This window comes from Aplysia californica, unplaced genomic scaffold (assembly GCF_000002075.1).
Source record: "Aplysia californica isolate F4 #8 unplaced genomic scaffold, AplCal3.0 scaffold00080, whole genome shotgun sequence".
NCBI lineage: Eukaryota > Metazoa > Mollusca > Gastropoda > Aplysiida > Aplysiidae > Aplysia > Aplysia californica.
Window position 1 is genome coordinate 566405 of NW_004797350.1, and position 15857 is coordinate 582261.

Here is a 15857-nt window from a genome sequence, read left to right on the forward strand (position 1 = left end):
TGTATCAAATTATGGTCTGTACTTGAAAATTAAGAGAAAAAAACACCTTCTACTGATCAGATTGCATTTAAGTCAGAAATTTGATACAGTAGTCTCCGCCTAAACGCACGCCATACAAAAGCATGCTCCGCTCAAAGCACGCTTTCGTAATGAACCTGTTCCCGCAATAAATTTTGCATTGCACATATTTTTTTAGAGTCTGAATAAGTTGTAAGTTAGAGAAGTAAGTATAGGCATAGACTGAAATTCCTCACTCACACAAGACCTGGTCTATGTATTTGGATGGATGGATGGATGGATAGAGTAGAGGGATACCTGGATGATGTGTGTATTATGTGTTCATGTACATAGCCTGTGTATATTTTGTCCATGCCCTTTTAACTTTTATCACTTTAGCAGTAGGAAAGCTTGGATTTGTATTTTGTGTGTTAATTCCAGTTGAGAGTTTTTGAATTGATCAACAATCATAACTTAAATAAAAGCAAGTGAAATACATGTATCAAATTATGGTCTGAACTTGAAAATTAAGAGAAAAAAACACCTTCTACTGATCAGATTGCATTTAAGTCAGAAATTTGATACAGTAGTCTCCGCCTAAACGCACGCCATACAAAAGCATGCTCCGCTCAAAGCACGCTTTCGTAATATGACAGTTTTTTTCACTATATTATTTAGGCGTACAAACGCACGGTCACTCGTTCAAAGCGCACGCTCTGATCCGGGAAACACACCTTTAGGTAAAGCTTGACAAAGGGAAATTTTCACTACAATCTGCACAGCTTGCACGAGACAAGCCTAGAAAAACCGTCCCTTTGGTGAGACTGCCCCTCATGCCGAACAAAGAGAGTGATGGATAGCGTTTTCACACCCAACTTTCCACAGACACTTAGGCCTAGGTCTGGGACTGGTCGGTGAAATGTTGGGGGACTGAAAGTGAAATGTTTTTTTATTGGTCACTGGAAATGCATCTTTGAGAGAAGATTTCTGACTGGTGTTTGGGTGACTGCATGTAATGTTTCGTTAGACCTAGGCCTATGATGGGCTACACTTGTGAATGCTGTAAAACACTAGATTAATGCTTCTAAAAGATAAAAGATTAGTCAAGTAAGCCTAACAGCTTCGCTCGAAGAACTTATAACGTAATTGTTCAACGAATCACAAGAGAAATGTTTCTCTGAATGTAGAGATCTATGTCGTTCATGAATTTACGGTCGGGGGTGGTCGCTTGGAAAGCCATGTGGCTGGGCCATCGTCTCTTTGACTGTCACCGAAAATTTCCTCCTAAGCTATCTGTTTCCAACATTTTATGGTGCATATCATTACATTGAATCTGTCTTTCTCTTCTGCTCCCCCAACCCATGCAACGCCTTTGTATTCTTAACCACAGTTGGGGAATCCTTCACAAAACAGTCACGTGTCATCACATTATCGGCCCAAAGTGACCCCCACCCCAAAGGGAGGTCACTAGAATATCAAGAAATTGAGATGAATGAGTCCCTTCCTCCCTTTTTGCACAGGTTCATGTAAATGCACGCTCCGTAATAAACACACACTAGGCAGCCCTCCCGAGCACCGTGCGTTTAGGCGGAGACTACTGTAATAGTTGCATTGCTTTTGGGCTGACTTTTTGAGAATGGCTTGTAGAAAGTTCAGATCCTAAACAAGGTAAAGTAAATAAAAATTAAATTCTGCTTTTATTGATAGTCTGTCTTAATTGAAGAATAGTGATTTTTAGCCTTGCTTTTATTCCTAAAAAGGTAGACTGAGTGATGCAGTGGAAGTTATGTGTTTACTTTGCATGATAAATTTACTTGTTGCGTGATAGTTAATAGTTATATCATGAAATACATTGAATAAAGGCAGAGGAGTTTGCTTAAATTGAAAACAGTGGTAAACCGAGATAAAATGGTATTCCTCGGTTTGCTGTTTGAGAAATCTCTCTAAATTGAAAACAAGGCTAAACCAAGGAAAATCTAGTGATGCTGCAGGTTTTGGTTTTAGCAGACTCCTCTATATTCAAGAGTGAACAAGATGACGTTGGTTTGAGGAAAAGAAGATTGTGCAGTGTACAGTATGGGAAAGATGTGAGAGCTTGTAATCGTGCTATTCTATTTGTAATTTGTGTTGAAAAACTAATGGCAGCCTCTTTTTGCCTCTTTTGAAGGTTGAATAATAAAATTCATGTTATTTAAAAAAACAAAAAAACATGGTCTATGCTGTTCTATAGTTAAATGTTGCAACTTTCCTTTTGTAAAAAAAATAATATACTCTTGACCATATGCTGGTAACAAAGACAGGTGTCCTGATGAACTATGCAGTGAACCCCACTTATAACAGTCTCGGTTATGACAGGGTTTTGGCTATAGCAAGCTTACTTGTAATTAATCCCTGAGCCTGATTTCGTATAATGTTTATGGAAGAAAAGTTTGTTTATATTTCATGTGTCACAATGCGGTGGAATCATGCGCTCGTCAATTTTGGGACATATGGAGTTATTGGTATTGTTGTAAAGCCTGTCCTTTTGCCTTGCTTGTGATGAAAAAAATATTAATTTATCTCGGATACAAGTCAAGATATTGGCGTTTGAAGGGGGTGTGGATCACCTGGTTACAGATGTAAAATTAACGAGAAAATGGGTGCTAAAGTTGAGTTATTTACTTAGTTTGAGAGTCTGTGGAAACTGAAAATTTACATCTCTTATGCCTTTAATCAACTTTTTCAGTGAAATCTGCTCCCAAAAAAATTGATAAAAATTCCCAAACCTGTAGGAAAATGCCAATTTCTTGACTTTCATTATTTTGAAGAGCGCCTGATTTCACCACTTTGCCTCACATATAGCAGACCTTTGGAATAAGCATGCTTAACTAACTATAAGAGTGGTCCAACCATTGACAGACTTCTGCGACACATGGACAAGAAAGCAGAAAAATGTAAATGAAACTAAACAACATTCAGTCCCGTCCATCAATAACAGCCTCTGTTATTACAGGGACTTGGATATAACAGTGATAAATCAAGTAGCCTACCCGTTGTTTTTCCTCTATAAGTGTAAGTAAAATGAACCTGGCTATAACAGGGTTCAGTTTGCGCAGACTCGGATATATCTGTGCAGGGTTCCCGAGGCCTCCTTGAATTCAAGGAGTCCTTGAAAACTGCTTGAATTTGCATTCAAGGAAAAATCTCCTTGAAAACTCCTTGAATTTTGCCAGATCGGAGAGGAGCACGTGTACAGGGTGACTGCCAAGCCCCCGGGGTCCCCTGGAATTACCCAGGAATTTGAAAAAAATCGCCGAGATCCGGAATGCAACGGGAATTTGAAGAAATCTGTAAATTGCCCCGTGAAAGACCCGCGGAAATACATAAAAGTTCTCGAATATATTTGAAAACCAAATCCGATAACGTCCTTGAGTTCATTTTTGCCGGTCGCGATTGTGATATAATACTTATTTGGCCTTTCCCGGCCTGAGAGTACGTTACACGCGCACATGCGGTAATGGCGGCAACAAGTGGAAGTATGTGCGATACCGGAGCTGGATCGGGAAAATCAAGATCTACTTTCGCTTTCGTTACCACCCAGAAATTTGCCGGTAGGGCCTATAGTAGTCTGATAACGCCACATTTGTAACATGCAGGCTCTGCATTACATACGCTGTGTCGCCATGAAAATAAATCGTTTGTCCTGTGCTGTCACGTGTGAAAAAAACAAAAGAAAAAGAAAGTTATACAAGCTTCTTGTCGGGCTCGCCATCGTGACAGTAAAAGTAGAAGGAAATTCTGTTGGCATCTGTGCTGTGGTGTAGCATAGGTGCAGTGCTGTCATGTGCAGAAGACCACAGTTTCATTCGCATATGGAGAGAATTTTTATCAAGAATCACTGCCTTCTTGTTGGAACGTTGTATCCCTCTCTACCCGGATTGACTCTGGCAGGCAGGGTCAAAATCAGCTTCCTACATACATGACCTAAATAGTAAATGGTGATGAGAGCGTAAAAACCCAACCATTCAAAAAGAGAAAGGTAAATCCTCTGTCACTGTGTTTTGACTGCACACTAATTATGGTATTACTCCTGTCTGGTTTGTCTCTATTTGGAAATGGTGGCATGTGACAAGTTTTGGAATTATTTTTGTTTATGTGGGGGGAGGGGAGTCTATTACCGTACCAATGTTCTGAAAACTAGCTTGGGTAAAAAAAGGGCCCAGAGGTATCCAATATTCCATCTTAGCGATCTTTTTGTCTGCCTGGGCTTCCCATGTTAGTGTTAGGCCATAAATCAGTGACAGGTGACCGGCAGTTTCATGCGTCGGGTCAGGGATTCTATCTTGTCCTTATCAGTCCGAATGCGTTTCTTCCCCTAATTTCATGAGCCGTACAAAGATGCTCACTCTACCCCCTGAATCTGTTTCTTCATCAATTTCACTCATCTACATGTTCTTGATATCCTGTGAAAGTTTCACCAGTTTTCATTTATTCGCTTGGGAATAATAAGTTTTAAATGGTGAATGTACAAATGTGGATGGAAGTGCCATTGTGAATTTAACCAGTTCAAATTTAAATACAAATTGTTCCAAAATGAGGCGATTGTTTTCGCTTCTGTTTGTGTTCTGTGATGATAGTCATCAAATCATATTTTCTAATGATGTGAATTTTGTTTCTGCATCACTTTGCACTAAATTGCAATAAGATAGTGAATTGTGTTCCTAGGTAAAAGTTGTTCAACTGCAATGGAGCACACTTTCAAGAGCCATAGGCAGTCTCTAAATAAACTTTGTCATGTGTGTGGGCATTTAAGTTTAACTGTCAAACAAACAAAAAATGTTAAAGAAAGCCCAGATTGTTTAAAACCATAGCAGGAGATATTCTCTTATTTTATGGGACTGACGTGAGGGACGAAGATGAACAGTCGTTTTCCGCTAACATTTGTGTCATGTAGCCTATTTCACTGCAATTTCAACAAACGAAAAGCGACAAAGTGTTACGTCAATTCACGCCGAAAAAAACGCTGTTGAAACTAGTAGTTAGGGATATATTATGGTCTGTCATTAAGAATTACATAAATGTGAATTCCTGCTCCATTTGTCGTCATTGCTTGCATTGAAGAAAAGCTGCAACTCCGGAGTCGAGCTGCTCACATGATGACACATCACACACATTTTATAGTCCCGCTATAATTTAAATGATGACAAACCAAATCTTATTGCCAGCCCTACAACCAGTAGCCATCACATTCCCATCCAGCCACAAGCATTATGAAGAAACAAGTCTTGACCTAACACCACATCAGATCTCATCACCTCATCAACACTTATGAAAAGTTCAAGGTCACAAACACTCACATGTTAACAGATTCGTCAACATCTCCGATGTTCAAACATGATATGATGAACTTACATTCACTCACTCATTAAACAAGCCAGAGGATCAACTTCTAACAAAAGAAGAAGAGAGACTAAGCACACATCTCATCAAAAGAAAATTAAATTCTGATCCAAAGAAGAAAGTTGTGAAAACATAAGGAGAGCCATTAGTCTTACAGAGTAAAAATGCTCCCCGGAAACAGACATAAAAGTCAAGACACCAGAGTACACATAGTCGACACATCCAAACAATCAGATGACATACAAAAGGCCACTGAATTGAAGAGGATACCTTCTGTTCGGAGACATGAGATTTTTTAGAGGGGCTGGGATTAAATAGACAACCCGGTGCAGTATAATGACAGGAGGATACACATTCCATTGGAAAACAGTCGTGAATGAGGGGAACTGCTTTAGTTATGATGCTCAGGACAAGTCCACTACTGTTGCAGACACAATTTTGAGCGAGTCAATTTTCAAACACATATAATATTATTCCTGTTTTATGTAGGCCTACCAGTTTTGTAAATATTTATCAACAAATTAAAAAATTATTAGTCACTGAAATATAATATGTGTTTGTTGTTTCGACTAACTAAAGATAGACTGACATATATTCAAGGGCATTTAACTCCAAAACATGAGCAGCTATGGTATAGCTCCTTCGTACCAATAAAAAGATTAGTTGCTTTCTCTAAAGAACAAACAGTCCTGTACATAGGATATTATTTGTTTGTGTAAGCTGATAAAAATGTGTTGAAAAAATTCATTTTAATGGCTGTCCACACAGGGGTGTGAAGTGGGGTTGATGTCCTCTGTCTGACCCGGCCAACCGTGACCTGGTCACTCCACGCCAAGCGAACTAAAAGAGCTGCGTTTGTACATTGTGTATGATGCTTGCTTCTCATGTCAAAAGCACTGATAACTGGTTCATAAGCCTTTTACAAACTCTTTTTTTCTTTCGAGGGTGAGATGGAGGACCCATTTTTCCAAGTGATATCAGCACCAAAAAAATCAAAGGTCTTTTTCTCAAAACTGCTGTGAATAAAAATAGCCGTTTTATCAGCTCATGGCAAAAAAAGTGTAGGGGCCTACTACTAGACCTATGCATTGAGTAAAATAAAAATTAAAACCAAGACAAGTTATGACAAGATGGATTTTATTTTTTAATGATTGGTCTACGTGCTGTAAAAGACATATGATGAGGAACAACATTATGTACATTGCGAAGCATTAAAACATTTTAAAAAAAGAGGTAGCCATGGTAGACATAGAGACAGAATCCATGTATACAGTCAAACCCCGTTCTACCGTCAGCCGCGTTTACCACCAGGTTTTGCCAATGTACAAGGAACGCCTCTATATAAGCAAAATATTTACAAGTACGCTTTTACTTTTACACCCCCATCTGCCAACTGTCTGAGTAGTACCGTCCTTTTAGACTAATGTAAATTTGCCATATTATACCGCCATTGAATTGGCTGCCAGAGGTGTACACACTACCTACATAAGGTGCACAGCAACCACTGAGTGGGTACTTGATAATGTCTTTCCCAACACGTCTCTCTGCGAGTTCGGCCTATTTCTAGCGTATGTCACTAATTTTCTCCTGACTTTGATTCGAGTCTTTCACAAAAATTAGATGCTATTACTTTTAGTAGGTTTAGGTTTTGGTTAAACATTTTTTTAAAAAGTTGGAATTAAATTCTAACGACAAATTTGCCTGGAGAAGTATTAAAGGGACTATGTCACCTTGGCCTGTCAGCTGCTGGTGTGCACCTGTACCGCTTTTATATTGTGAGGACTCCTACTGAAGTCTACATGAGAGGTCTGAGGCAGCGTGAAGACTGACAAGTAAGCTATCAGGTTACCAAAAAAAATCGGAGGTCTACAGGGTCCTTGACAAATAGCTTCTGTCTGATCCATTAAAAAATGTCAATATGAATTTATGTAAAGTTTAGCTGAAGCTGTATACAGTATACGTAATCGCTTGCAACTCGTTTTTCCCCTGCTCATGGCTACCTTGACACACAAGACGTAAGACAGATCTATCTAGATGAGGAATGACTGGCCACAGTTTGTCTTTAGTCTCTACCAGTCTACCACTTGTAAAGATGGCAATTGGTACCATATATGGTTATACCGCCAGCCCCGTTGTGCCGCCAATTCCATGCTTGTCCGAAGGTAGATGGTATAACAGGGTTTGACTGTACATGATAGATAATACATAATGCATGTGTATGTGAACAGACAGCGTACACTCAATATCATAACTAGAACTCACCAAGCCTTTATCGTTTTATTCAAGTCTGCTGTAATGTAATGCACTGATAAAATGTAATAGCAACAAAAATGTAAACTTTTGTACTACATGTATGTAGGCTACAAATAATTGACAGCTTCTTGCTTCTATTGAAAAAAAAATACCATCCATCTTGAAGAATAGAAGTCGAGATACATGTATTTGTGATTGAAGGAGGTGGGTGTCAACAGTAAACTTAGCAAGAAAATGGCCGCCACAGTATGGTGACTTACAAAGCTTGAGTGTAAACTGTACACATACTTGAAAGCTGTTCATTTACAATTTTTGTGCCTTTAACTTTAAGTAACCTTTTTCAGTAAAAATTAAAAATCTACACAGAAATGTGTTTCTAAATACTAAACAGACTTAAAAACCAAAAAAAGGGATATTCCACCCAAAAAAACTGCCAAAAGGCCAGAAAAAAATGCTGTTTTTTAGTATATTTTTATTTCATTCTTTTTTATGAGCACCTCATTCGCAATCATATTGTTGTAAGCTATACTCTGAAAACTCTGCCTCTTGGGTACCTATACTATACGTTTATAACCATTATTTAGCAATGTAATGGTAGTATGGAAATAAAATGAAAATGGACTTATTGTAACTAAAGTAGTAAAAGCTAAATAATAATTGGTGCGAAAGGCAAAGCACACTACTTGATGTTGCCAAAGTATGTGCTACATCACATAATGCTTGCATAATCTAAACTAAGACATAACATCAAATTCATCAAACATGAGGACACTCTTTACAGTAATAAAAAAGTTACAAAAAAATGGCACAAAGAAAAACATATATGTGAAGTTGGCCGACACGATTGTTTTTTAATGCAAAATGTACAAATTTTCAAAAACCTCATTACTATGAATGACCGGTGAAATGGTAGGGTAAAAAAACAGGTACATGCATATGGTGCATTATTTTGTCCAATAGGATGGATGGATGTGGAAGATAACCCATGGGAGCAGGGTGCCTGCAAACTTCAAAACCACAAGCTACAATCAGAAAGTTGAACAGCTTCTTATTCAAGGGGAAAATTTGATTTCTGTGCAATAAATAACTATCACAGCATATATAAAATAAAGAAATATAGATTTTCATGTTTTGACCCTTGTATGTCATCCTTTACTCTTTCCGGACGTAGCTTTTTTGGGTTAAGACGTAATTAATTTTTGGCTCGATCTGGCTACACATGAGATGTACAAAATAACATTATATATAAAGCATAAAACCATCACTCAAAAGGTAACGGTAACATGTGAAATGTCAAATTGTAGAAAATTGAATGAGGGTCGGAGTAGGTGATGGTGCTGAGAAACACTCACCAAACATGTGAAAGCAATTAAATAAGCAAATATATATATGGAAGAGCATAATCCACATACTTCTGAAAGCACAAATTTTTTTTTTTTTCAAGCAATACTCCAATTTTCATTTGAGTAATGATATTTCTACCGAGTCTGGTTATATAGTTTCATTGGTGCAAGATTGCAAGAATGAATTCACTCATTTGTTATTACTAGACTGACATTTTGACAAAGAGAAATTTGAAGTTTTTGTTTTCTAAATCCTTTCCAAGTTTTCTAGAAACAGTAATAAGTACTTATGAATAACGGATCATGCTAAAATGAAACAAAACAGAGACACCCCATCGTTGCCGATACGATATGTCCAGAAGAGGTATGGACTCATGCAAATATTGAGTGATACCTCCGGAAAGAGTTATGTTTAAGTACAAATGTACATAAAACAGATACATAAGAAATTAAAACAGAGGAGTTTTAATTTTGACCTTGTATTGCTAGCTTATTTTGAGGCTTTTCTTTCCCACTGAAAAGCAGATGTGAGCCTTTTGTAAACTTCGGGGGTGAATAATGAAAAAAATTCACAAAATAAAAAAAAAAATACTCAAGAGAGAACTGAAACTTTAGAAAATTGTCTTCAGGCCACTCCGTAGCTAATATGTATGATGGCAACTGCACTTTACCAGTCCCTTGGCGCAGAACGTTTGACTCCTTCACGCGCCCCAGGGACCTTGGCAACAAATAAGGTAAACATATCATCCAGCTCATGGCAGGTGGCATCAAAATTTGCCTTCTTTATTATGTCTACCATAACATTTCGTCCTGCACAGGGACCCAAAGCGGCACTGTTTGGCTCTTGAAAGCTCTCTGGTAAACACATAAATACACTCAAGGCATAAAACCCAGCAACTGACATATTTCCAACGGACTCTTTATGGGTTCCACGAGACGAACCAACAGGTTCCACAAAAGTATACACACCACCTGGCTCTTTCAAAGTTTTCCTTATTGAGGCAACAGCCCCTTGAGGATTTGGTAGATCGTGTATAACATCAACAGTCATCACCCAGTCATATTTGTTCACCAAATCTTCACTGAGGTGGCAGATATTGTGCTCTTCAAAGGCCAAGTTTGAAATGTGACCCCATTTGGCTTTCAGCTTCTCCGTCAGGTCACTGTTTACTTCCGATGCTGTAAATCTACTGTTGGGGTACTTGGTAGCCAGTTCTGAAATCACATTTCCACACCCACAGCCAAATTCAATAACATCAATGCCAGCCTCTGCAGATAGAAGAAAAGAATGACTCAGTCAATTTGATCTGACGATATTTGTATACTATATATGAGTACTGTTTTCCATTTTTTCATCACCATGAACTTTCTTATATATATATATATTATAACTCAGTTTATATTTTATTTCACTTGCTTAAAATAAATGCCAAAAGAGAGTAGACATCAATACTCCATGCAACAAATATATAGTTTGATTTTGTAGATAAGATATATTATTAAGTAGGTGTTTTACGGCATTTGCAACACAGTAAGGTCATATATTAGTGCCGAAGATTAGAGGTGTTACAAGAGAATAACAAAAAAGAAGGGAGGGGAGATAAGGATGATAGATGTTTGATAGGAAAGAAGGAGCAAACCATACCAGAGCACCCGCCAGCCAGCCACATAGATATGATGGATATGCTCGGGTTACATAAACTTTTCTTATGACTATACAACCAAGCGATGTTGTTTCCCAGCAGAACTGGTGAGCAGTATACTAAGACTAAGAGTTTAATTTAATGTCAAGGACCAGTATAATGTGCACTCGCTGTTCACTACAAAGGTTTTGCACTAACAACAAGAATTTGAATAGAAGAGAAGAAATAACTACCATCATACACTTTGCAGGGCACTTTTTCTTCAACACTAAATGCCTTGTGCAGCAACTCCTAAATTCGAACGGCTACACAATTTATTCTCTGATTTCCAAAGTACTGATCAGAACCAATGCAAATCATCAGAAATGCAGCTATTTGATATTTGGAATTTGAAAATACCCTTGGCAAGGAAGCAACTGGCTTTTAAATCAAAATTACAGATGTCTAAAAATTTATCAGGATCAAATTTTTACTGAAGAATGCAGAAGATACGTACCCAGCTTTCTTACTAATTCAGGGACATGCCTTAGGAACGTGCTTATGGTAGAACTGTATGAGAGCATGTTGAATTCACCGATAACTTGATGTGCCTCCTCCCCATAATGATGACCTGTGGTATGGCCAAATGAGTATTAAAAAAATGTAGTGAAACTTATTTTTCATTGCATTTTAACAATTGTATAACATAATATGACGAAGAGCATGTAAATATCATATGCCTAAAAAACACTTTTAGCTTTCAAGTATGAGAAATGGGGACATAGGTTTAAGAAAATAGTGTATCGGATGAAGAAAAGGTCAAGGCGATACATGTACTTGACTTTTCATCCCTTTGACAGGCAACAAAGTCACATCTGCCTCTTCAAACAAACTATTAAGTATATTACACTATAAAGTTTGCCCTCACATCATACTACTGAGGATTATTTAAAGCTGCGTGTCAAACTTACTTCTAAAAGCGTCAAAATACATTGAAATATCTCAAAAACATCACAACTTTGATAAGACATCATCTGTACACAATTTGTTTTTTTTTTGGTCAAATGGTCATAACTTCAACTTCAGTCAAGGTACTGTGTTCTTGGGAAGTCCATTATAAATTTCTTTGCTGAGTATGATGCACAAATCCAATGAAATAGAATTTTGGAACATGTATTGTTTGTATTTGTATGGAGTGTAGACAAAATGGGTAAAGTAAGTAGCTAAAATCACTAGAATTACAAATAGATAGGCAAGGGACGTTGCATTAGAAAACTGTCTACTGCCTATAGCAAGTCTATAATAATAGTCGATGTTAAATGAAAAATAAATGCGTAAAAAGCTACACATATGATACAATGTAGGCCTACAACTTTTCAATTTCAAGCATGGTTGTGAGAAAGGAGCACTGCTTGACCCTATCCATACGCCTGGGGTCATATTGTACCCAAGGGGTATTTTTCATATTTTAGAATACTTCTACAATAGGCGAAGATCTCTTTGAAACTTTCTGTATTTCTCAAAAAACCATTTTGACAGACTGCTATGCAAAGCGTATGGATTGGATAACGAGTAAATTTCCTCTTTGGAAAGTAGGGGCGAGTTCCCTACGTCATATGGAAGCGATAGTAAAACACGACATAGGCCTACGGATAGGGTTACAAAGATGAAAATGAGAATTAAAAAATGAAATATTGCTTTTTCCATTCACAATTCAGTGTCATAATAGGACAAAATCATGACCAGTCATTTTAACTGAGGCTCCATCCACCAGTACTCTTTTAGGTGCTACAATCCAAACAAACAACAATTAATTAATTCAAACTTGAATATAATTATATAATCAACAATAAAAAATATTAGCCTAATTTAATACATTAACCAGCATTAGAGTGATTAATATAAACACTTTTAAAGAAGTATGGCAGTGACTACCATATAATCCTTAAAAATTTCTACAACCAACCATATGGACCATCCAGTGCAAAGCAGGCTCTCACTTTGCTGTACACAGATGCTAAACTCATGGTAAAGGAAATGCAGGGCATGATTCCGCTATCTTCCAAAACCCTTTTCTCATCATCATTAAGGAAGTACAAGCTGTCCCCAGATTCATCTTCTTGCAGGCGGACGAGTTTAGCAGCTGTCAGACTGCCCAGTACTTCTCTGACATATCTAAAGCAAAGAATACAAAGCAGAGGTAAAGAATCAGTCTATTTCTGATGACTAATGGGTGGTTGGTGGGTGCTCAGGTGAGGTTTGGTCCTCCTTCATTTCAACCAAACATCCACATTGTTGTCCTTTAAATTAAATCTCTCCTCCATTTTTAAAAACTTTTTTGAGCCTCTCTTGTGTAACACCCCTAATCTTTGGCACTAATACAACCTTATTCATTATTGGGATGAAGTGCCGTAAAACTTCTATTGTAGCCTACAAAACAAATGATAAACAATTTTTTTAATAAGGCTGTCACGTATACTGAACTTCAAATACACTATCAACCTTTTTTGTGCTATTAATACACCTCACATGGGAAAATCTGCAAATATTTTTTTTAAAGAGTCCTTATAAAAATCTTTACACCAAAAAGTATATTTAGGCCTACAGTTAAGTTCTGAACATATTATATATATAGATCTCTATTTAAAGGGGGCAGCCCAGTTTGTAACAGGCCCAGTTTGTCATGATATAATTACAGCACTTTATCAGTGTATAATTTTTTTGATCTCCACCTTTAAATTGGTTTAGTAAGTGTGTAAGAATTAGCGGCAATTAGCCTGAGATCCCTCTAAAATGTCAATTCAGCTTGCTTTGTTCAATATTTATTCCTTTTTGTATGCAAATCAAAGCAAATAAGACAAGGCATACTCTTGTAAAATTTCATCAAAGAAATGTTCTTCCGTTAAAAACAACAGAAAAATGAAATTTAATTCAAACAATCAATCAAATATTCTTCAAATTTACACTTTTTCAGAGTGCCAGTGATAATTTCCATCATGCAGGGCAGAGTCAGAGGCTGTGACAAACTTGCACGCCTCCTATGAAATAATAACATTTCAAAAGAGATCGTAATAATTTTATACAGATCAAAAGTCACTGATTTTACATTCTTTCCATCAATCAAGACTCTATGTGAAGAGATACCATATAGATCTATGTAGGCCTATTTATCAATTTTTAAAAATCTGATATTGCCTGACTTTCGATATATTCCAACTTTGAAAGTAAAGGTGCTTAATGTCATGAAATTTGTTTTTTTGTTTTTTGGCATAATAATAGGCCACTATTATTAGGTCTAGATTCTAGATCTAGATCTACATCACAAGCGAACATATATGCAATGCAAGTCTTCAAATCCAAATAATGGTGGCCCTTATGGCAGCTAAAAGAAACCCTCACGGCAGACGCACCTTTTACTTTTAGAGAGCATCTAGACTCTAAAATCTAAGCCTTATGCCTTATATTATATATATAAGTTATATATTTTAGCTGCAGACTATAGCCTAGCCAAGACATCTAGATCTAGATTAGATCTAGTAGACTATATATTATATGACCACTGTAGCCCTTGCAATTGCTTTCAGGAAAATATCAAACCTAAAATTGCAACATCAAATTTAGGCCTATAGGCTATGTTATAAATCTAATGATAAAGTACCGCTGGTCCGGTATTCTTCAATCTTACCGTTTTATCCCCCCCCCCCCCCCCTTTTTTCCCCGTGCACGCCCCAGATTTTTTAGGTCACGGTGGCATGCCCTCCTGAAACCTCTATATTAGGCCTAGAATTAATGTTGTCAAAACACGCAGGCATAGGGCCAGGCCTAAAAACAGTATTAAGTATCCACACATCATATTTTAATCTAAAACTCTGCCGTGGAAATTGCCTTAAAGTAAAATCACGCACAAAAAAGCACTAATAATAATAATTTTTAAAAACAAAAGTGCAAGTGGTACTGTTGTGAATGAAAAGACGGGTATTTGGATAGAATCTAGATCTAGATCTAGAACACACTTAGAGGCTCACGTTTTATACCTCTCTTTCAGTTTATTAGCATCTGCAATTTCCTGTGAAGTCATTGGTTTTGAAGCACTTAGCAAAGTGGGCAAGATTCCTGTATCCTTCGCAATTGACAAGGCGAACGAGATGCATCCGTTGTTGCAAATCTCTGAAATTTTATCACCGTACTTAGATGCAGAAGACATTTTAGTCTATTTTACTAAGGAATGAAACTAAAAATTTTTTTAAAAACTTGCAAATGGTAATCCACTCAAAGATTACTTTTCCTTTTCTTTCCTTTTTTCAGACCTTTCGGTGAGAAAACCAAATCAAAATAAAAATAGGGCCCACAGAAAATGGAGCATAGAATCTACTCCGCACCGCGACCTGGAAGGCAAGGAAGTGTCCAGGTCACGATGCTTTATATAGGACAGACCTGGGCCAAAAAGGTTGTAAATAGAAAACTAGAGATCTCAGCTATGACGTCACCTATGTAAAGAGAGGAGGGACGCGTCGGCCCACTTGTATAAAATTTAATCGAAGTGGCTAGCCGTACTTAGATCTAGGTTTGGCCCTATCGACTCCAACCTGTTAAGTACACAGGTCTCATTAGATCTAGATCTAGTAATTATTCAGGTTCAAATGCATGCAAGTCAGTAAGGCACCTTTTGGTTTTGTCTGGAATACAAATACTTTAAATTTAAAGGCATTGCAAACTAAAAATATCATTTACAATTCAGCCTCTTCCAGGTGTACTGACTGGTTTTCCGTGGGGTGCCCACTAGAGCTGGATCGGGCCGATCTCCCGACTCGATCGCCTGATCGACAAACACGTTTGTTTTTGAGGCGATCGAGTCGCCGATCGGCCGATCCCGTCCGTAGTGGGCTATGGCGGCGCGCTTCTCATGTCTGACATGCATGACGTCACAGCTGAGATCTCTAAGTTCTTTGTGACCTCTTTGAACAAGGCCAAGATCACAGACCCAGATAAACAAAACTCAAATTATCAACGTACAATAGAGTATCAGTTTAGCAGTTCTTGTAATTCTATGACGGAGGATCATATTCATACTTTCTTTACTTCAGCTTTTTTATTGCACGTTTTTATGCATTACTCGGACTCGGTTGTTTCGATGGGTAATGAATGGGCATGGGTATTCGGGTCAATATAATGACAAAGTGGTCAAACCACCAAAGCTTCTTTGAGTACTTTGACAAAAGCGAATAAACTTGTCTTAGACCTAGCCTATATCCTGGAACATTAA

At 37.5% G+C, this 15857-nt stretch overlaps 1 protein-coding gene across 2 annotated transcripts; it reads right to left on the reverse strand.

Moving 5' to 3' along the window:
- Positions 1–9056: 9056 nt before the first annotated feature.
- Positions 9057–15000, reverse strand: LOC101863009. Of its 2 annotated transcripts, none has more exons than XM_005094346.3 (4): positions 14629–15000; positions 12561–12769; positions 11112–11225; positions 9057–10241 (listed from the first exon to the last, which is right to left on the reverse strand). In XM_005094346.3, exons 1-4 carry the CDS (start codon positions 14796–14798, stop codon positions 9640–9642), a joined length of 1095 nt encoding a protein of 364 aa, XP_005094403.1. In that variant the 5' UTR covers positions 14799–15000; the 3' UTR covers positions 9057–9639. The 2 variants fall into 2 exon arrangements, with proteins under 2 accessions (XP_005094403.1, XP_012935740.1); XM_013080286.2 differs by having other exon boundaries at positions 14620–15000.
- Between the last annotated feature and the right edge of the window lie 857 nt (positions 15001–15857).